At 39.4% G+C, this 22370-nt stretch overlaps 1 protein-coding gene across 5 annotated transcripts; it reads right to left on the reverse strand.

The window, feature by feature from the left end:
• Positions 1 to 231: 231 nt before the first annotated feature.
• On the reverse strand, positions 232 to 18619 carry dct (dopachrome tautomerase). 5 transcript variants are annotated; one of them, XR_013816818.1, is made up of 9 exons: positions 18278 to 18619; positions 12192 to 12491; positions 11017 to 11117; positions 7943 to 8109; positions 5870 to 6049; positions 3940 to 4075; positions 3658 to 3856; positions 1318 to 1654; positions 232 to 939 (listed from the first exon to the last, which is right to left on the reverse strand). XR_013816818.1 is itself a non-coding variant. In XM_079820886.1 (8 exons), exons 1-8 carry the CDS (start codon positions 18597 to 18599, stop codon positions 1494 to 1496), a joined length of 1572 nt encoding a protein of 523 aa, XP_079677012.1. In that variant the 5' UTR covers positions 18600 to 18611; the 3' UTR covers positions 1163 to 1493. The 5 variants fall into 5 exon arrangements, 1 of the variants encoding a protein (XP_079677012.1); XR_013816819.1 differs by having other exon boundaries at positions 232 to 1013; positions 1346 to 1654; positions 18278 to 18613; XR_013816820.1 differs by having other exon boundaries at positions 232 to 1013; positions 1346 to 1660; positions 18278 to 18611.
• Between the last annotated feature and the right edge of the window lie 3751 nt (positions 18620 to 22370).

Here is a 22370-nt window from a genome sequence, read left to right on the forward strand (position 1 = left end):
CTGCAGATCTCAGATCAGTGTTCTTCAGAGCGATCGCTCACATGACTGAGCTCAGTTTAATCTCCTCTTTAAGCATCATGTGACTCGGATGAACTTCTGTAAAGAGTAAAGGGTGCATTTCTTTTTCTATGAACTCTTACTCTAAAGCCAGTGGCACAGAAGTTTGACCTTTACCGTAGTAAAGCAGAAATGTATCTGTAATGTTGAGTTATCAAAATAACGCACACAGTAAACAATTAATCTTTTATTAAGAATGATACACTTCTTTAAATTTGAATTTCTCATTTGTCCCTATTTTCTCATTAATCAAAGATTCATGCTATTATTCAAACATTTGGGCTTGTGAGATTTCTGAAAGAGTCTCTGATGAATAGAAAGTTTATTTGAGATAACATTATAAATGTGTTTACTGACACTTTTTTGATCAATTTAATTCATCCCTGATGAATAAAAGTATTAATTTCTTTAAAAAATACAAACCCCACACTTTTGAAGCATAATTTATATACACATCTCATCTTTGTATGATATTTCATGCCAGCTGATACAATAATACAGCAGATAATATCATAGTTTGTGATTTACTGAATGTTTTAATCATCATTGAGTGTTTGCTTTTCTCCAAACCCGGACAGTACTTAAGTATTTTTCCTATCCAAGTAATTTTATTTTTCAAGTAAATGTACTTTATCAGTGTTCTTCTTTGGAAAACCATGTTTCATATTGAATATCATTTAATACTTAATTACATAAAGTAAAAGTACTCAAGTAAAAGTAATTCAAATTTTACTTGAGTACAGGTAAGAAAGTACTATATTTTTAATGTAATTAAGTATTCAAGGTAAAAAAACACAACAACTTTTATTTTTGAAATGTAGTGCAGTAAAAAGTATGACATTTATAAATTATGTTTTGGAATGTAGTGAATTAAAAGTAGGGCTGTCAAAAGATTAATCGCGATTAATCGCATCCAAAATAAAAGTTTGTGTTTACATAATATATGTGTGTGTACTCTGTTAATTATTATTTATATATAAATACACACACAAGCATGTATATATTTAAGAAACATTTGCATGTATATACTATATATACATTTATATAATCTATAATATATATATAAATATAAATGTTTTATATAAAAAAATAATATTTTTTTCTTAAATATATACATGCTTGTGTGTGTATTTATATATAAATAATAATTAACAGAGTACACACACATATATTATGTAAACACAAACTTTTATTTTGGATGCGATTAATCGCGATTAATCTTTTGACAGCCCTAATTAAAAGTTTTCCAAAGAAAAGCACTGATAAAATATATACTTGAAAAATGTACTGGAGTAGAAAGTAAAAATACTTAAGTTCTGTCCGCCTCTGGTGAGCTGGGACATGGACGGGTGTGTGAGGGTTCGGGAAGGAGCCCGTGATCCGTGTGTGTTTTGTGTCTGGAGTGTGTGATGTGTCTGGAGTGTGTGTGTTGAGGGTTAAGCTTCCTCAGTGTATTTTGTGTTGGTGAAGTCTGCGCTCAGGAGAGGCTGGAACTGGCGTCTTCTCCTCCGCTGGACGTACAGCAGCAGAAGCAGAAGCAGCCCGAGGAAGATTCCTCCCAGTGTGCTTCCCAACACAAACACAGCAGGTCCGCCATCTGTCTCTGGACACACACACACGTCACACACTAGCGTAGAACGCCTGGAATCACTGCGATTGATTCTGAAAGAGTCTCTTCTGCTCACCAAAGCTGCATTTATTTGATCAGAAATACAGTAAAATATTATTACGTAATATTCTATATATCTGTGGAATCCATGATACACAACCTTTTAAAAGTTTTGGGCTAAGATTAAAAAATAATGAATACTTGCAAATAAATGACACTTTACTATACACTCACCTAAAGGATTATTAGGAACACACACTAATACTGTGTTTGACCCCCTTTCGCCTTCAGAACTGCCTTAATTCTACGTGTCATTGACTCAACAAGGTGCTGAAAGCGTTCTTTAGAAATGTTGGCTCATATTGATAGGAGAGCATCTTGCTGTTGATGGAGATTTGTGGGATGCACATCCAGGGCACGAAGCTCCCGTTCCCAAAGATGCTCTATTGGGTTGAGATCTGGTGACTGTGGCGGCCCTTTTAGTCCAGTGAACTCATTGTCATGTTCAAGAAACCAATTTGAAATGATTGGAGCTTTGTGACGGTGCATTATCCTGCTGGAAGTAGCCATCAGAGGATGGGGACATGGTGCTCATAAAGGGATGGACATGGTCAGAAACAATGCTCAGGTAGGCCGTGGCATTTAAACCATGCCCAATTGGCACTAAGGGGCCTAAAGTGTGCCAAGAAAACATCCCCCACACCATTACACCACCACCACCAGCCTGCACAGTGGTAACAAGGCATGATGGATCCATGTTCTCATTCTGTTTACGCCAAATTCTGACTCTACCATCTGAATGTCTCAACAGAAATCCAGACTCATCAGACCAGGCTACATTTTTCAACCAGGCTACATTGGACAGTCTTCAACTGTCCAATTTTGGTGCAAATTGTCGCCTCTTTTTCCTATTTGTAGTGGAGATGAGTGGCACCCGGTGGGGTCTTCTGCTGTTGTAGCCCATCCGCCTCAAGGTTGTGTGTGTTGTGGCTTCACAAATGCTTTGCTGCAGACCTCGGTTGTAACGAGTGGTTATTTCAGTCAAAGTTGCTCTTCTATCAGCTTGAATCAGTCGGCCCATGACCTCTGACCTCTAGCATCAACAAGGCATTTTCTCCCACAGGACTGCCGCATACTGGATGCTTTTCCCTTTTCACACCATTCTTTGTAAACCCTAGAAATGGTTGTGTGTGAAAATCCCAGTAACTGAGCAGATTGTGAAATACTCAGACCGGCCCGTCTGGCACCAACAACCATGCCATGCTCAAAATTGCTTAAATCTCCTTTCTTTCACATTCCGACATTCAGTGTGGAGTTCAGGAGATTGTCTTGACCAGGACCACACCCCTAAATGCATTGAAGCAACTGATTGGTTGATTAGATAATTGCATTAATGAGAAATTGAACAGGTGTTCCTAATAATCTTTTAGGTGAGTGGATATTCACATAGAGAACAGCTGATCTACACTGGAGGAATATTTCACTGGAGTTGTGATCAGATTCATGAGCAGAAGAGACTCTTTCAGAAACATAAAGAAATATTATTCCAAACTTTTGACAGTAGCAATTGTTGATTCAGAATTACGAATAGTTTTGAATGGTTTAAAATGAAAGTTCTGGGGCCAGTTGCATAAACTAAGCCATTATTTTAAGACAGTGTCTTAAGATCTAGTATGAGTCACTAGCAGTTAGGCAAGTGGCATTCAGTCTTACTTTTCATATCAAATTAGGCCAGTCTATGTTTTTATGTAACTGATTTTAAAAGTTATGAACAGTCGTAAAGAAAAAAATGTATGTCTAACTTGTAAGACTAGTCTTAACAGTTTATGCAACCTGCCCCAGGTCTTATTCGGAGCTTGACAGTCGTGGTCACAATCAACTTTCCTTCCAAAACACCAGCGTATGAGTTTGGACTGACAGCCTAAATAATGACAGAATGTGCATTTTCTGATGAATATGATGAAAGATGATCCAGTGTGCATGTATCTTACCTTCGAGATCAACGGCGTAGGAATATCCCAGTTGTTCAGACGCCACGTAGATCTCCTCATTGGTCACCGGTGGGAAGAAGGGAACCATGTTATAATGCCGGTTGTGTCCAATGGGGGCCATCTCATCCGGAAAGCTGCCATTTTCCCGGGAACGCCTCATCCATTCCTCAAATATGGCATCGGTGAATGCGTGAAGCACCTGTACGGCCGTGAGAGAAGGCATGTGGTGATCCAGGATCAGAGTTCAGACTGAATGTGATTGTCATTGGAGTGTTATGTTACCAGGAAGATGGGGTCGTTGGCGGCGGAGTGGGCCAGAGCACTGGTCCCGCTCAGGAACTCATGCACCAGGTTGTGCAGGTTGGACACAGAATCGTCCAGCTCTCCATCCGGCCGGTCGTATCCTTCCAGTGCGTTCCTACAGGGAGAGAACTTTACTCATGTTGTGCTAAAGAGTTTGTTGAAAATCACTTGTATTGAGAGACAGAATATACACTATATTCCCAAATGTTTGATGATGCCTGCCTTTACATGCTCATGAGCTTTCCCATTCTCAATCCGTAGGGTTTAATATGGAGTCGCTCTAACAGCTTCAGCTCTTCTTTCCTCAAGGTTTAGGTGTTTGTTTATGGGGAATCTTCTAGAAGCGCATTAGTGATGTTGGACAAGAAGGCCTGTGCCCGGTTGCATAAAGCACCTTAAGTTTTTCCCTCAAGTATGAACTTAAGGGGCGATTTCCCCTTACCTAAGAGAATAACTGAAGGGTGTTGCATATAATCTCTAAAACGGTTCTCTTAGGGAAACATTGAAGTGTTTCACGACAGCGATCCTGGATTCACGTTATAAAAGTCTTGTTGCCATTGATACGCAAAACACTAACACTAATGCTGCGTTCACACCAAACGTGAATAGGATGTAAAATTCACGTCTAGTTTGACGCTTGAACTTTGAATGCATTCGCGCGTCCAAAGCGAGATGGACACGCGTATAAAGCAAGAGTTTGAAGAGAAATTGACGCGCGTCCTTTTGCGCTTTTCATAGTGGTTGTGTGCGGCCGCGAAATTTAAAAATACTACTGTTATTGTGTCACGAAATGTAGTTTTAAGAGTTGTTCAGTCGAGAATGTAGTTGTGTAAAGCTCAAATCTGTGGTTTATTTGTAAAGATAGCGCCTATTTAAAGATGTTGTGAGATCCCGCCTGGAACAGCCTCACCTCCTGACTTTAGCCACTGGTAAACGAGAAATGTTTAAATTCACAATCTATAGCTTCGGTTCTATTATATGAAACATAAGTTAAAAGACATTAATGACTTGTTATAACGTCAAACGACTTCTTTAATTCTGTGAGTTTTTCTTCATCTTCATCAGAAATGTACATATGCATGTGTTCAGTGTCAGTGGTTGCGATGTGTGATGGTCAAATCGGTGTATTCTTGCAACAATTTCTCATCGCTAAGATTGTCCAAAGGGTTCTCCCTATCCCTAAAAACTCTTCTTGGCACATAATGATCTTCAGCTGGTTCATAAATTCAGCCATGTTGTCTTATTTTTGTCCGCGTTACTCTTAAGGTTACGATTTCCAAACCTTGAGTTATACTTAGTGAAATCACCGTTAAGGGGTTTTATGCAACACTTAACGCTTTTTAAGGGATTACTTAAGTGAAAAAACAGCATTTAAGGGGAATTCTAAGTGTTTATGACGTTTCACTTAAAGAAACCCTAAAGTAACACTTAAGAACTCAAGTAACTGTTTTTCTGCAACACTCTTAGGTTTAAGGGAAAGATAAGGGCGAACTTAAGGGAAAATTACACTTAAGGTGCTTTATGCAACCGGGCACTGGCTCTCAGTCTCCGCTCTAATTCATCCCAAAGCTGTTCTATCGGGTTTAGGTCAGGACTCCAGTTCCTTCACACCAAACTCGCTCATCCATGTCTTTATTGAGCGACGCTTTGAGCACTGGAGCAGTCATGCTGGGACAGGAAGGGGCCGTCCCCAAACTGGTCCCACAAAAATGGGAGCATGAAATTGTCCAAAATGACACATTAAGAGTTCCTTTCACTGGGACTAAGGTGCCAAGTGTGTAGTGTATATACTTGTTTTTGTTCATAAATCATGTCTTACTTAACTGTACAAACACTGCCTTACTTCTCCTTTTGTGTTGCATGGATGGCGAGTAAGCCATGAGCAGATGCAGAAGCTCAGCGAGATTACCTGAAGCTGAAGGTGGAGTTGGTGAAGTACGGCGGACTGTCGAACTCTCGCAGGTTCAGGCAGCTCCTGACATCATTCATGGTTGGTAAAGTCACATTAGTGTCCTGCATGAGTCCCCTACGCAGGGATCCCTCGCTGGTGCCATTGCACAGAGTCACCAGACGATTATATTCATCCAGACTGGAGGAGGAAGAAGAGGAATCATTACGGGATTCTGGAGCGAGAGTCTCATTCTGATCCCTAGATTAGAAGTAAGTGCACTGACCCTGATTTAGGAAAATAAAGCCACTTTTAAAGATAAAGGCTTTATCTAACCGTGGAGGAAATCTCCTACAGCGCTTCTACCGGAATCATTTTTGGATGATTTTTTTATTCATTTGTCCACTGTTCTGCAGTTTTTTATTTATATAGTAAGCATTATGCATTCTTTATCATATGTGTTTAATTTCTGAATGCCGTTATGTGTAACTGAGAGGTTATTTTGAGTCAATAATCGTTGATGACTAAAATGACTAAAACCGAAGGTGTTCTATTGTATCCATGTCTTTATGGACCCACGCTTGGTGCACTGGTGTAAAAATACGTTTTATTTTGCACTTACATCATAGTAGGAAAAGACCATTTACAGTGAAATACCACGTGATAACAGAGGCATAAAACTCGTTAGCGCCAACTAGTTGCCGATTTCTGTCGAAATTCTCAGACCTCTAGAGCCATTATGAGTTGAACATGCCCACCGAGTTTTGTTCTGATCGACCTCCGTTAACCTTGTCTAATAGATGCTCAAACTACATTGGACAATGTCAAGTCAAGTCAACTTTATTTATATAGCGCTTTTAACAATGTACATTGTTTCAAAGCAGCTTCACAGAGTTAAACAGGAAAATAATGCAGCATAATTTTATTCAGCTGTATAGCCATTCTGGAGAAAACGCTGATGTCATCAGTTCATTTCAATTATCATACAGGGACAGTGTGGGCTTTAGATCAATAATTAGATCAGTAATTTAGTTTATATGGTTAATTTAGTTTAATAATTAGATTTATTTGTATATTTAGTTGAAAAAATTAAGAAAAATGTAGTGAAATTTAGTGTCCCCAACTGAGCATGCCAAGCCAGAGGCAACAGTGGCAAGGAAACCAAAACCCCATCAGGTGACCCAATGGTATTTTCCAGAAAATAAGAAAAAATATCTAATGTCATTTAACTTATCTAGTAAATGCATCTTGATTTAAGATTTTTTAGATATATTTAGACTAGAAACAAGACAAAAATACTAAATGACAGCATTTTTTACAGTGCACACAAGGCAAAAAGTACAAAAAATATATATTTCTATATCTAGAATGGCTTTAAGGTATTTAGTCTATAAACATATAAATACAAATGCACAAAACTGCAAGTTTATGACAAAAATAGTCAATAGTCAATTTAGTGAATTGTTGTTTGAAAAGTATTTGAACTGAATCGGCTCAGATGATTTGCACATTAGTGTTGATTAAGTCAGCGCTGTTTAACTGGATTTAAACTAAATCAAATCACAGAGAGATTCGCAGCTCGTACCGGAGACCTCTACGCTGAACTCGAACGCTTCTCATTGGCTGTTTAGTGGTCATGTGATCGAGACTCTCAGCAGGTAAACACATTTGTTCAGACTCAGAGCTCGTGAGTTGCGCTGTTTCGTTCCGCTTTTGGCGCTGTTTCCCTGGCCTTAAGTCTAGTGCCATCTTGTGTTGACATCGTGAAACTGCACGATTTGTAAATGATGCGTGGTGGGCCACATATAATATATTTTAATAGACAAGCTGCGGCCGTTTGAAATTCATCCCGGTTTGCTCTGCCCGATCAGTTTTAGTTGAGAATGCTGACCCTTGTAAATTTTAACAATTACAATAGAGTTTCAGCTCTTGAACGGCTAATAAAAAAGACGTGATTGCATTGAGGATGTTGTTCTAGTGGCTCCTTAGACATTCCTCTGTCCTCTTTATTTTATTTCTAATACTTTTCTGCTACTTTTCCTGTTAAAATGACCATATGAGTTGTAATAGTCCCAGGTGAAACAGAGGACGCACCTGTCGCACACCACGGCCCAGCGGGCGAAGCGGGATCCGGGGCTGATGCGGGTCGGGTCCCCGGGGTCTCGGCCTCCCAGCAGAGCATCAGTGCACACGTCACACTCCGGCCGGCCCGTGGCGAACTTCCAGTACGGCACAGCGAAGTTCTCGTTCCCAGTGAGTTTCTGATGGGAGGAAAGCACATGCTCACCTTTTGTCTGGGAAAACCTCGTCTCAAGAGAAATCTCATAACATTTCTCAAATTTGAGAAATTTAAACTCTTTTAAATCAATCTTGGAATCTCATGTAACTTAAAAAATTAAATTGGCAATTTGATTAAAATTGGTTAAATTAATAAAAACTAATGCACTGCAAAAAATGCTTTTCTTACTTAGTATTTTTGTCTTGTTTTCAGTCCAAATATCTAAAAAATCTTACATTAAGAAGCATTTACTAGACAAGCTAAAGTTTTTGTCTTATTTGGGGGGGGAATAACTCAAAATTAAGGGAGTTTTTGCTTAAAATAAGCAAAATAATCTAGTTTTCTGTTTCCCATTGGCAGATTATTGTGCTTATTTTAAGCAAAAACTCCCTTAATTTTGAGTTATTTTCCCCCAAAACAAGACAAAAACTTTTGCTTGTCTAGTAAATGCTTCTTAATGTAAGATTTTTTAGATATTTGGACTGAAAACAAGACAAAAATACTAAGTAAGAAAAGCATTTTTTTCAGTGTGGTACAATTTTTCAATTTTATTATTGGTTAAATTATTGAAATTGGTTTAGGTAAAATGACTTAATGGTCATTTTCAACAGTATTAATTCTACAGCCTCTTGCAGAAACTCTACACTTGTATCAAAATATTATGATTAGCTATTTACAAAAGAAATTACTATTTCTGGCCAGCTGATAATTCCAGTGTTTTTTGTTGTTGTTATATTTGAGTTAGTTCACTGAACTTTGACACATTCTACCAATAGGTGGCGCTCAAATATGCTTATGTGCATATTTTGCATCAGTTTGGACGGCAGATATTGGTGATTTCCTCGACTGTGTTAGGGTTGGAGTAGTTCTGACCTGTAGTTAGAGTTAGAGTAGTTCTGACCTGTAGTTAGAGTTAGTGTAGTTCTGACCTGTAGTTAGAGTTAGAGTAGTTCTGACCTGTAGTTAGAGTTAGAGTAGTTCTGACCTGTAGTTAGAGTTAGTGTAGTTAGGGTTGGAGTAGTTCTGACCTGTAGTTAGGGTTGGAGTAGTTCTGACCTGTAGTTAGAGTTAGTGTAGTTCAGACCTGTAGTTAGAGTTAGTGTAGTTCTGACCTGTAGTTAGAGTTAGTGTAGTTAGGGTTAGAGTAGTTAGTGTTAGGGTCTGACCTGTAGTTCTCTCTCCAGGCTGAGCAGATGGAAGCGGTGCCAGGGTTAGGGTTAGGGTCTGACCTGTAGTTAGAGTTAGTGTAGTTCTGACCTGTAGTTAGAGTTAGTGTAGTTAGGGTTAGAGTAGTTAGTGTTAGGGTCTGACCTGTAGTTCTCTCTCCAGGCTGAGCAGATGGAAGCGGTGCCAGGGTTAGGGTTAGGGTCTGACCTGTAGTTAGAGTTAGTGTAGTTAGAGTTAGAGTAGTTAGAGTTAGAGTAGTTAGGGTTAGAGTAGTTAGGGTTAGGTTCTGACCTGTAGATCTCTCTCCAGGCTGAGCAGATGGAAGCGGTGCCAGGGTTAGGGTTAGGGTCTGACCTGTAGTTAGAGTTTGTGTAGTTAGAGTTAGTGTAGTTAGGGTTAGAGTAGTTAGGGTTAGGGTCTGACCTGTAGATCTCTCTCCAGGCTGAGCAGATGGAAGCGGTGCCAGGGTTAGGGTTAGGGTCTGACCTGTAGTTAGAGTTAGTGTAATTAGAGTTAGAGTAGTTAGGGTTAGAGTAGTTAGGGTTAGGGTCTGACCTGTAGTTCTCTCTCCAGGCTGAGCAGATGGAAGCGGTGCCAGGGTTAGGGTTAGGGTCTGACCTGTAGTTAGAGTTAGTGTAGTTAGAGTTAGAGTAGTTAGGGTTAGAGTAGTTAGGGTTAGGGTCTGACCTGTAGTTCTCTCTCCAGGCTGAGCAGATGGAAGCGGTGCCAGGGTTAGGGTTAGGGTCTGACCTGTAGTTAGAGTTAGTGTAGTTAGAGTTAGTGTAGTTAGGGTTAGAGTAGTTAGGGTTAGGGTCTGACCTGTAGTTCTCTCTCCAGGCTGAGCAGATGGAAGCGGTGCCAGGGTTAGGGTTAGGGTCTGACCTGTAGTTAGAGTTAGTGTAATTAGAGTTAGAGTAGTTAGGGTTAGAGTAGTTAGGGTTAGGGTCTGACCTGTAGTTCTCTCTCCAGGCTGAGCAGATGGAAGCGGTGCCAGGGTTAGGGTTAGGGTCTGACCTGTAGTTAGAGTTAGTGTAGTTAGAGTTAGAGTAGTTAGGGTTAGAGTAGTTAGGGTTAGGGTCTGACCTGTAGTTCTCTCTCCAGGCTGAGCAGATGGAAGCAGTGCCAGGGTTAGGGTTAGGGTCTGACCTGTAGTTAGAGTTAGTGTAGTTAGAGTTAGAGTAGTTAGGGTTAGAGTAGTTAGGGTTAGGGTCTGACCTGTAGTTCTCTCTCCAGGCTGAGCAGATGGAAGCGGTGCCAGGGTTAGGGTTAGGGTCTGACCTGTAGTTAGAGTTAGTGTAGTTAGAGTTAGTGTAGTTAGGGTTAGAGTAGTTAGGGTTAGGGTCTGACCTGTAGTTCTCTCTCCAGGCTGAGCAGATGGGTTAGGGTTAGGGTTAGAGTAGTTAGGGTTAGGGTCTGAACTGTAGTTCTCTCTCCAGGCTGAGCAGATGGGTTAGGGTTAGGGTTAGAGTAGTTAGTGTTAGGGTCTGACCTGTAGTTCTCTCTCCAGGCTGAGCAGATGGGTTAGGGTTAGGGTTAGAGTAGTTAGGGTTAGGGTCTGAACTGTAGTTCTCTCTCCAGGCTGAGCAGATGGGTTAGGGTTAGGGTTAGAGTAGTTAGTGTTAGGGTCTGACCTGTAGTTCTCTCTCCAGGCTGAGCAGATGGGTTAGGGTTAGAGTAGTTAGGGTTAGGGTTAGGGTCAGAGTAGTTAGGGTTAGGGTCTGACCTGTAGTTCTCTCTCCAGGCTGAGCAGATGGAAGCGGTGCCAGGTGATGAACGCCGGACCCTTGTGGGAAAAGTCGATGGCTTTAAAAGGACGTCCTGGACCTGAAATCAGAAATCAGGTCAATATCATAATGACATCACACACCACCTGACCTACATTAGCAGGGCCCAATCAAATCTGCTTTATTTCTCCAAATGTATTCCCTCCAGTTTTACATCTTTGGGATTCAATTTTAATGGTTCAATTATTATTATTATTTATTTATTTTTTTAAGTAAAGTTTTACCCCCCAACACTCTGGATTCCAATTCAATGGTTAATCAATTGAATTCATAAAATGTAAACAATTAAATAATGTATTGCATGTTAGGGCCCTATGAAATGTAAAAAAAATTCATGTTTAAGTGTTTCTGGATTTGTGATTTAACACAAAACTATTGTCAAAAACGACGATAATCAAATGAAGGCATAAAACACGAATAGAATTATTCAAACTTAAAATGTAATCAAATGAACAATTCCTTTGATGGAGTGATGGAGAGGAATGTAAAGCTGTGAACTGAAAGCCCCTCGTGAGTAAGTCTGTCTGATCCTCTGAGTAAAGTTAAGGTTCTGATCCTCTGAGTAAAGTTAAGGTTCTGATCCTCTGAGTAAAGTTAAGGTTCTGATCCTCTGAGTAAAGTTAAGTTTCTGATCCTCTGAGTAAAGTTAAGGTTCTGATCCTCTGAGTAAAGTTAAGGTTCTGATCCTCTGAGTAAAGTTAAGTTTCTGATCCTCTGAGTAAAGTTAAGGTTCTGATCCTCTGAGTAAAGTTAAAGTTCTGATCCTATGAGTAAAGTTAAGGTTCTGATCCTCTGAGTAAAGTTAAAGTTCTGATCCTATGAGTAAAGTTAAGGTTCTGATCCTCTGAGTAAAGTTAAGGTTCTGATCCTCTGAGTACAGTTAAGGTTCTGATCCTATGAGTAAAGTTAAGGTTCTGATCCTCTGAGTAAAGTTAAGGTTCTGATCCTCTGAGTAAAGTTAAGGTTCTGATCCTCTGAGTAAAGTTAAGGTTCTGATCCTCTGAGTAAAGTTAAGGTTCTGATCCTCTGAGTAAAGTTAAGGTTCTGATCCTATGAGTAAAGTTAAGGTTCTGATCCTCTGAGTAAAGTAGCGGGTTGAGTAAGGGTTCTTCACCGAGCAGTGTGTCCCGGACGGAGTAGTAGTGCTGCCAGACGAACAGGTCGTAGATGGAGATGTTGCTGAACTGCGGCTCGGTTCCCTCGGGCCCCAGCAGACCCAGCCAGTGCTGTGTGGCGATCACGTAGTCCGGGTGGAGGCTGGTTTTGGCCCGGTCCAGAACGCTGAGGAACTCCTGCAGCTCGCTGGGGCTCAGAGAGTGGATGTCCTTCCTCACGACCGGAGCTTTACGCTGCTCACAGTCCGGCCCCGTCCAGCCGAACTTACACTCGCCGCAGTTATAACCCGCAAACTTCCCTGCGCAACAGAACACACTCATTACGATTTCACTTAAGTAAAAATCTATCTTTACAACTTTCACTTGTAATGGAGTAATATTTAACCAATAGTACTTTTACTTTTACTCAAGACGGGTCAAATTGACCCGCAACATAACACAAGGGTTAGGGCCTTGTGTTGGGTTAGGGTTAGGGTTAGGCCCTTGTGTTGGGTTAGGGTTAGGCCCTTGTGTTGGGTTAGGGTTAGGCCCTTGTGTTGGGTTAGGGTTAGGCCCTTGTGTTGGGTTAGGGTTAGGCCCTTGTGTTGGGTTAGGGTTAGGGTTAGGCCCTTGTGTTGGGTTAGGTTTTAGGGTTAGGGTTAGGCCCTTGTGTTGGGTTAGGGTTAGGGTTAGGCCCTTGTGTTGGGTTAGGGTTAGGCCCTTGTGTTGGATTAGGGTTAGGGTTAGGCCCTTGGGTTGGGTTAGGGTTAGGGTTAGGCCCTTGTGTTGGATTAGGGTTAGGGTTAGGCCCTTGTGTTGGGTTAGGGTTAGGGTTAGGCCCTTGTGTTGGGTTAGGGTTAGGGTTAGGCCCTTGTGTTATGTTGCGGGTCAATTTGAAGAAATATCATTTTTTTTTCTTTAAATTTAGTGACTTTTTCTCATTTAGGGTCATGAACATGCAAAGTTTCAACACTGATGTGTTTTGACATATACACACACATTTACTGTAACGTTCATGATGTTCACGGGTCAATTTGACCCTCATGTTTTAATGTTCTAAGGCAACTGTGGAGACCCAAAATAATAACATTTATAGGTTATATTTTGTTATTTTCGTTTTTTACTAACCTATGAAGCTAAAATAAATTGCTTTTCCCCATTTTTTTCAATACAGAAATATTTTTTGTATGCCACAAATGGTAAAAATGAGCTATCATTTCTTTTTTCAATGTATCTGAAATACTATCTAACCTAAGTTGTTTTTCTTGAAATTGTGTGACCTTTTCTCATTTAGGGTCATTAACATGCATGCAAAGTTTTAGCATTATACGTTGTGAAATGTGCTTATCAAATGTTCTACACTCCTGCTGTTTGTGGGTCAGTTTGCCCCATATAGGACAGATATTCAAAAGCAACTGAACAGACAGAGGTGGACAAACTACACAACTCCATTACTTGGTAAAAGTAAAAGTACTATTGGTTAAATATTACTCCATTACAAGTGAAAGTTGTAAAGATAGATTTTTACTTAAGTAAAAGTACAGAAGTACTTGCTTTTAAAAGTACTTAAGTATCAAAAGTAAAAGTAAACACATTATTTTATTATTGTTGTATTGTTGTATGAATGCGCTGTTCCATCATGGGGGTTTAAGCCAGTCATGCTAGCATACCTTCACCTCATTTAAATACTTGCTTAAAAGTTAAAAAGCTCTTATCAAAGTCAAAATCATTCTAGAAAAGAAAGGTTTCTACATTGTGTTTATTTGACAGGATTATGTAAAAACATATTTCTGAAAGGACTTTAGTTAACATTATTAGCCCAACTATGCTTTTGCATGCTTACTAACATCATTGTGGAGCGTTAGCTGTGTGTTAGCGCTCTATCCACAAGGCTAAGGCAACTTGGCGGGTAAATCTATAAAAATCATTTGACCAATCATATTTCATACCAGTGTTAATTTTGACAGCAAATTTTGATTTAGTTTTAGTCAGTCTTTTGACTATAACATTTGAGGCATCTGAATTGTTTTAGTTTTAGTCTATAATAAGATTTTAGTAGAATTAGTAGAACTAAACTTCAGCTCTTGTGTTCTGGCGTCTGAGAGGCAGCTTTCTGTGCACTTTCAGACTCATCCACGTCTGCTCTTCTGAATTTTAACTTCTCAGTTTGACCATGTTTGTGTCTGGGAACTGCCGCCTTCTATTTTACCATCAATTGCTTAGTGTTCAAAAAATACTTGGAAATCATTGAACTTCATGTGATCCTACAAGAGTGATTACTGATAGTCTTTCTGCAAAAAACAAAAAAACAAAAACAATCCCGTTTTAAAGAAGAAAACAAATCATCCACTGACTTTCAAAACGGCTACGACTTTCTACTTCGAGGGCCTTGATAGATGTAGTGGAGTAAAAAGTACGATATTTGTCTTTCAAATGTAGTGAAGTAAAAGTCATACGTTTCCAGAAAAAATACTACTCAAGGAAAGTACAGATACTGGAGTAAATGTGCTCAGTTTCTGTCCACCTCTGCAAAATACAGAACCCTGTGTGTGTCAGAGCTCTTCAACTCTAGCCCTGAAGAGCTGAGATTCACAACTTCATCAAGCAGTGTTTTCAAATCAGACATCACTGTAGAAGTCGTAAAAGTAAAGTTTAAAACAAGTTATAGAAGTTTATGAACATGTAAAATATATAACTTATATATTTTTATATTTTATATAAAATATACATTTTAAAAAACATGTTCAACTCTAAAACCTCAAGAAAATCAAAGCTAAATATCTGAACAAATTCTGTGACAAATTTTAGGTTGATATCTCCAAAAAAAAGTTTTCCACTAGATGACATGTAGACTCTTGGATTTCCATATATGGTTTGAGTGATCTGAACGTTATATTTTCATACTTTTCAAAATATCTATGAAGTAGACATCCTATTGAGAAGTAGTTTGGGCAGTAATGTTAATATTTGATTTGAATTCAATCTCTAAAATGCATATAAAAAACGATATGGAAAGAGTCAGAGTGTGCGTTATAGTTTGGCACCGCATCACAAATGATGAATCTATTGCTATTTATCTATCATCTCTTTTGAAAATCAGTCACCAAATATGAAAATTAGAGTCTGAAAGCTTTAAAATGCTATAGAGTTGGTCAAGATTACTTTAGGTTTAGACTAAGATGTCCCAAGGGCCAATCTTAAAAATAGTGGTTAAATGGTAAATTCAGATATTTATTATTTTTGTAATGTGTGAAAAGTATATTAAAAGCAGAGGTGGACAGTAACTGAGCACATTTACTTGACGACTGTACTTAAGTACACTTTTTGAGTATCTGTACTTTACTTGAGTAGTATTTTTTCTGGAAACTTATGACTTTTACTTCACTACATTTGAAAGACAAATATCGTACTTTTTACTCCACTACATTTCTATCAAGGCCCTCGAAGTAGAAAGTCGTAGCCGCTTTGAAAGTCAGAGGATGATTTGTTTTCTTCTTTAAAACGGGATTAGTTTTTTTTTTGCAGAAAGACTATCAGTAATCACTCTTGTAGGATCACATGAAGTTCAATGATTTCCAAGTATTTTTTGAACACTAATCAATTGATGGCAAAATAGAAGCATCAGTTCCCAGACACAAACATGGTCAAACTGAGAAGTTAACATTCAGAAGAGCAGACGTGGATGAGTCTGAAAAAGTGTGACGACACGAAAATGCACACAGAAAGCTGCCTCTCAGACCACAAGAGCTGAAGTTCAGTCTATTGAATCTGCTAAAATCATATACAGGGAGTGCAGAATTATTAGGCACGTTGATTTTCTGATCATATTTTTTTTCCAGGCACATTTGACCAATTCCAAACCACAGTAATCCTAATAACTACTATTGATTTAGTATTTAATAATATATAAGTGATATATAATTGTTCATGAAGGCTGGAAATGAAAAACACCTTATATTCAGGTGTGCAGAATTATTAGGCATGTTTTCTTTTACAGATAAATTGAGCCAAAAAAGAGATTTAACTCAGACTGAAAAGTCAAAAAGTATTAAATGCCCATGAGAAGGATGCAATACTAATGCAATACTAGACATTGCAGTTAAGGCGTGACCATTGGACAGTGAAATGCTCGTTGGGTCAGCAGGGTCAGACAAAAACAGGTGGTGAAGAAAAGACACCTGTTAACTGCAAAAGAATGAAGAATTAAGGTGAAGAATTAAGGGTGAAACCATCAGGAAGCCTTTAGTCTCCAGCGCCACCATTTTCCAAAGCTCCACCCTACCTGGAGTCTCCAGAAGTGAAGGTGTCAGGATCTCAGAGACTTCAGTTAGGTAAAGAATCCTAAAAAATGACCCCCACTAGATAAGAATCACAAGCTGAAGTGTTGTAAAATACATGAAGAAGGTTTTTTTTATAGGCTTTATGGACAGATAGGTTGAGAGTGACTCTTGAAGGACCAGCACCACATCCTCTAGTACCACTGTTTGAAGAATTCATCTTCCAGAATCTGGCAGTACGTTTTGGGAGTTCATTTTAGTCCATCCTGAAGTCCGTTTTGCAGAGATGGACTAAAATGAACTCCCAAAACGTACTGCCAGATTCTGGAAGATGAATTCTTCAAACAGTGGTACTAGAGGATGTGGTGCTGGTCCTTCAAGAGTCACTCTCAACCTGTCCAGAAAGCCTATAAAAAAACCTTCTTCATGTATTTTACAACACTTCAGCTTGTGATTCTTATCTAGTGGGGGTCATTTTTTAGGATTCTTTACCTAACTGAAGTCTCTGAGATCCTGACACCTGCACTTCTGGAGACTCCAGGTAGGTTGCAGCTTTGGAAAATGGTGGCGCTGGAGACTAAAGGCTTCCTCATGGTTTCACCCTTAATTCTTCACCTTAATTCTTCATTCTTTTGCAGTTAACAGGTTTCTTTTCTCCGCCACATGTTTTTGTCTGACCCTGCTGACCCAACGAGCATTTCACTGTCCAATGGTCATGCCTTAACTGCAATGTCTAGTATTGCATTAGTATTGCATCCTTCTCATGGGCATTTAATACTTTTTGACTTTTCAGTCTGAGTTAAATCTCTTTTTTGGCTCAATTTATCTGTAAAAGAAAACATGCATAATAATTCTGCACACCTGAATATAAGGTGATTTTCATTTCCAGCCTTCATGAACAATTATATATCAATTATACATTATTAAATACTAAATCAATAGTAGTTATTAGGATTACTGTGGTTTGGAATTGGTCAAATGTGCCTGGAAAAAAAATATGATCAGAAAATCAACGTGCCTAATAATTCTGCACTCCCTGTAATAGTCAATTAAAACTAGACTAAAACTAAAACAATTCAGATGTCTAAAATGTTATAGTCACAAGACTTTGACTAAAACTAAATCAAAATTTGCTGTCAAAATTAACACTGGTATGAAGTATGATTGGTCAAATAATTTTTTATAGATTTACCCGCCAAGTTGCCATAGCCTTGAGGATACAGCGCTAATGCATGGGTAACGTATGAATTTAATAATGTAATAATGTTAACTGAAGTCATTTCAGAATTTTTTTTCCCCATAATCCTGTCAAATAAACACAATGTAGAAACCTTTCTTTTCTAGTATGATTTTGACTTTGATAAGAGCTTTGTAACTTTTAAGCAAGTATTTAAATGAGTTGAAGATATGCTAGCATGACTGGCTTAAACCCCCATGATGGAACAGCGCATTCATACAACAATACAACAATAATAAAATAATGCGTTTACTTTTACTTTTGATACTTAAGTACTTTTAAAAGCAAGTACTTCTGTACTTTTACTTAAGTAAAAATCTATCTTTACATAGATTTAAATCTATCTTTAAATCTAGATATTTATCTAACTTTCACTTGTAATGGAGTAATATTTAACCAAAAGTACTTTTACTTTTACTCAAGTAATGGAGTTGTGTAGTTTGTCCACCTCTGATTAAAAGTTAATTGCTTGTACGCGTTCTCATAGTGTGATTTTTGGGGAATTGTATTGAATCCAATTGGGGTCAATTTGACCATAACGAGTGTAAATAAATATAAGTATGTTTACTAGTTGAAGGATCTGAGTACACACCAGAGCATCTGCAGGTCCGGTTGAAGAACTTGGTGGGCCATTTCTCCCGGTCGTCCACGTTCCTCAGTCTGTACGGCCCTCCCCAGGGTCTGGAGTCCACGAGGACATCGCTACAGTTCCCGCGGCCGGTCAGAACCCCGCAGCGGTTCTCCGGGTCGGGCCCCAGCGCCGGACAGCACTCTTTAGACTGGATTCCCTCCACCGTGCAGCAGACCCGAGGAAACTGAGCCTCCGCCCGCTCCATCCACCCCACACAGACCAGAGCCAGAGCGGCCAGAACCAGCCTCCGCCTCATCTCGCTCAGTGTGATTAAGGATTTCATGCCGTCCTTCCACACATTACACACTCATTGTCCGAGACGGGATTTATATTCTGGTATGGCAGGATTACTCCGGCCGTCCCGTGGTCGTCACCTGACCCACTAATACCAGGAAAAGCCCTGAGGGAAGAGCCGGTTCCTCAATGGACTCGACTCATGACACCGCAGTTTACGTCGCTTTCCTTCAGAAGTGCCCATGTTTAAGATCATATCACAGCGTTTATACATTTATGATCAGGGAAATGTTGTTATGCAGAACTCATGATTGTGGCTCAGGGGCTTCTGGAGAGATGAGCTGCTCGTCTGAGGCTCACTGCATGCTTTGTCTTTAATATATTATTTTTTAGCTTTAATTAGTTTTAGTAGTTCAAGTTTTTCATCTAATATTGAGGTTTTATTTCATCTTTGAGTATGAATGTCATTTTTCAACACTTTATCATTTCAAACTTAACTAACTTATTTTTAAATGAATGCAAACTAGATTGAGCTTTATCTTTTTTAGAAAAAAAAAATATCAAGAGAGAGATTTTCTTGTTTATAAAAATATTCATGTATTTATTTATAGATTTATTCATATAGAATATTATATAATCATTGCTTATGTAATGTTGAGAAATGTTTCTCCAGAAAAGTCAAAAAAAAAAACATGGAAACATTTAATTAAATAAAACTATTAAAATTTAAAATAAAGAAATAGGTGATTAACTGTTAAATGAACTTATAAAACATAATAAATAATAAAATGAGTAAATAAATACATTTGCTTGATTTCATAATTAAAAGTGTTGAGAAAAGTAAGTAAAAAATTAAGTAAATTAATTAATTAGATTAAAATAAATAAATAAATTATTGGTTGGTAAATTAATATATGATAAAAATGATTTAAAAAAAAGAAATATATGTGGAAAAGCCCAGTAAAATGTAAAACTGTGAATATAATAATAATAAAATTAATGAATAAATAAATTAGCTTTAAAAAAACCCGTTAAATACACTCTAAAAATGCTGGGTTAAAAATAACCCAAGTTGGGTTGAAAATGGACTAACTCAGCAATTGGGTTGTTTTATCCCAGTGGTTGGGTTGTTTTATCCCAGCGATTGGGCTGTTTTAACCCAGCGATTGGGTTGTTTTAACCCAGCGATTGGGTTGTTTTAGCCCAGCAGTTGGGTTGTTTTAACCCAGCAATTGGGTTGTTTTAGCCCAGCGATTGGGTTGTTTTAGCCCAGCGATTGGGTTGTTTTATCCCAGCGATTGGGTTGTTTTATCCCAGCAATTGGGTTGCTTTAACCCAGCGATTGGGTTGTTTTAGCCCAGCAGTTGGGTTGTTTTAACCCAGCAATTGGGTTGTTTTAACCCAGCAATTGGGTTGTTTTAGCCCAGCGATTGGGTTGTTTTAGCCCAGCGATTGGGTTGTTTTAACCCAGCATTTGGGTTGTTTTAACCCAGCAATTGGGTTGTTTTAACCCAGCAATTGGGTTGTTTTAGCCCAGCGATTGGGTTGTTTTAGCCCAGCGATTGGGTTGTTTTATCCCAGCGATTGGGTTGTTTTATCCCAGCAATTGGGTTGCTTTAACCCAGCGATTGGGTTGTTTTAGCCCAGCAGTTGGGTTGTTTTAACCCAGCAATTGGGTTGTTTTAACCCAGCAATTGGGTTGTTTTAGCCCAGCGATTGGGTTGTTTTAGCCCAGCGATTGGGTTGTTTTAACCCAGCATTTGGGTTGTTTTAACCCAGCATTTGGGTTGTTTTAGCCCAGCGATTGGGTTGTTTTAGCCCAGCGATTGGGTTGTTTTAGCCCAGCGATTGGGTTGTTTTAACCCAGCATTTGGGTTGTTTTAACCCCTCAATTGGGTAATTGTTTTAAGCAAGCATTTAACGCAACCGCTGGGTTAAAACAGCCCAATTGCTGGGTAAGTCCATTTTCAACTCAACCCAGCATTTTTTAGAGTGTTAAAGTTTAGAGAAAAAACACACACATATATATATATATATATATAATTGGATTTAAATGTACAAATAAATGATGCGATTAAAAGTACATAAAAGTTATATAATAGAGTGACTTAATAACTGATGTTAGATATATAATATTTGAGTTATATGAATGTCATTGCATTAAGAACAACAAAATGTCAGTCATTTTTCAACACTTTTGTTTTATGATTTCAAACTTAACATTTTTAAATAAACGAGAGTTTGGAGAGAGTTTGATTATGTAATGTCCAGTGCTCCAGATCTCAGCTGATCTCATGACTGACCGGGTCACTGACCAAAGCCTTTCCCAATCCGGACTCAGACACATTAACCCTTCTCTCTCTCTCTCTCTCTCTCTCTCTCTCTCTCTCTCTCTCTCTCTCTCTCTCTCTCTCTCTCTCTCTCTCTCTCTCTCTCTCTCTCTCTCTCTCTCTCTCTCTCTCTCTCTCTCTTCTCTCTCTCTCTCTCTCTCTCTCTCTCTCTCTCTCTCTCTCCTTCTCTCTCTCTCTCCTTCTCTCTCTCTCTCTCTCTCTCTCGCGCATGCGTGTGTTTGGTGTAGTGAGGAGTGTGAGAGTTTGTTGATTGATTGATCTTTATCTTTTTCCTTTTATCTATACTTCATGGATTTTTTTCTCACCTTAGTTAAGAAAATAATAGCGATTTGGTAAGAATATTTCATTGGTAGCTTCCATTTGTGGAGGTTAAGCATGGCCTCCCCTTCTAATGAGGTTCTCCATTGGAAATGGATGCAAGTGTTTTCCTGACCAAGTTTGTACGGTGGAAGATGTACTTATGGCTATGGGCAACGTTGTTGGTCTAGAATGAACAAGGCCGTTGTTGTGTTTTTGGTAGAAGAGAAGTTTGTGAATGTGCTTGTAGAGAGTGGAATTGAAATAGCGGACACTTTTGTGCAGGTGTCACCTTTGCGTTCACCTGCGACGCGTGTCATAATCTCGAATGTTTTTAATGTGGAGACTCCACAAAATGAGGAGAAAAGTGCCGAGTCTGAAAACAATGAAACGACAAATCAGTCGGATCGCGGAATAACTAGTGACAAAACTGATAAAGGAAGACCTACGCTGATAAAGGAAACGTTTGCACAACCGAAAAAATCGAGGAGACTCAGGATGAAAGTCCAACTGATGGTGGATGTACTCTGTGGCGGGGTGGGCGTGGTCCCGCGAGGTCTGTAGCGGGAGAGAGAGGGCGGAGCCGAGCGGTCGGTAAGTAGGTCAAGTGCAAATGACGAACACCTGTCTCTGATTGCAGTAATTGGCGTGGAGAGACCGCATATAAGCGGCTGCTGGGAGAGAGTGGGGAGAGAGAGACCGACTGGGACTTGCCACGTGAGCTGCCAAACAAGACCTGAGTGACTGTGCTGTACAAGAGAGATCAACTAAAAGAGAGAAGAGTGAACCATTGATGATTGAGGCGCCCTCGTGCGTGATTTATGTTTGTTTATGAGAAAGACTGTTTAATAAAGTTGCAAGTCCCAGTCACGCCGACCCCGCCTTCTTCCTTCCTGACCAAGAGTATTCCGAACCGCTTCACACTGGTGCCGAAACCCGGGAAGGAAGAAGAGAGCCGCCGCCATGCAGACCCCGCCAAAGACGCCGCTTGCGGACCTGGTGTCATCGCTCGCTGGTCTTCACCAACAGACCCACGAAGATCTGCTGGCCGTGAGGGCCGAGCAGGACAAACGTTTTGAGGCCCTCATTCTTGCCCAGCATGAAGACCGCGAGCTGTTCCGGAGCTGGATGGTCCGGGAGATTCCGGCCACCCCCCCGTCTACAACCGACTC

This window comes from Gobio gobio, assembly GCF_949357685.1.
Source record: "Gobio gobio genome assembly, chromosome: 7".
NCBI classification, from domain to species: domain Eukaryota; kingdom Metazoa; phylum Chordata; class Actinopteri; order Cypriniformes; family Gobionidae; genus Gobio; species Gobio gobio.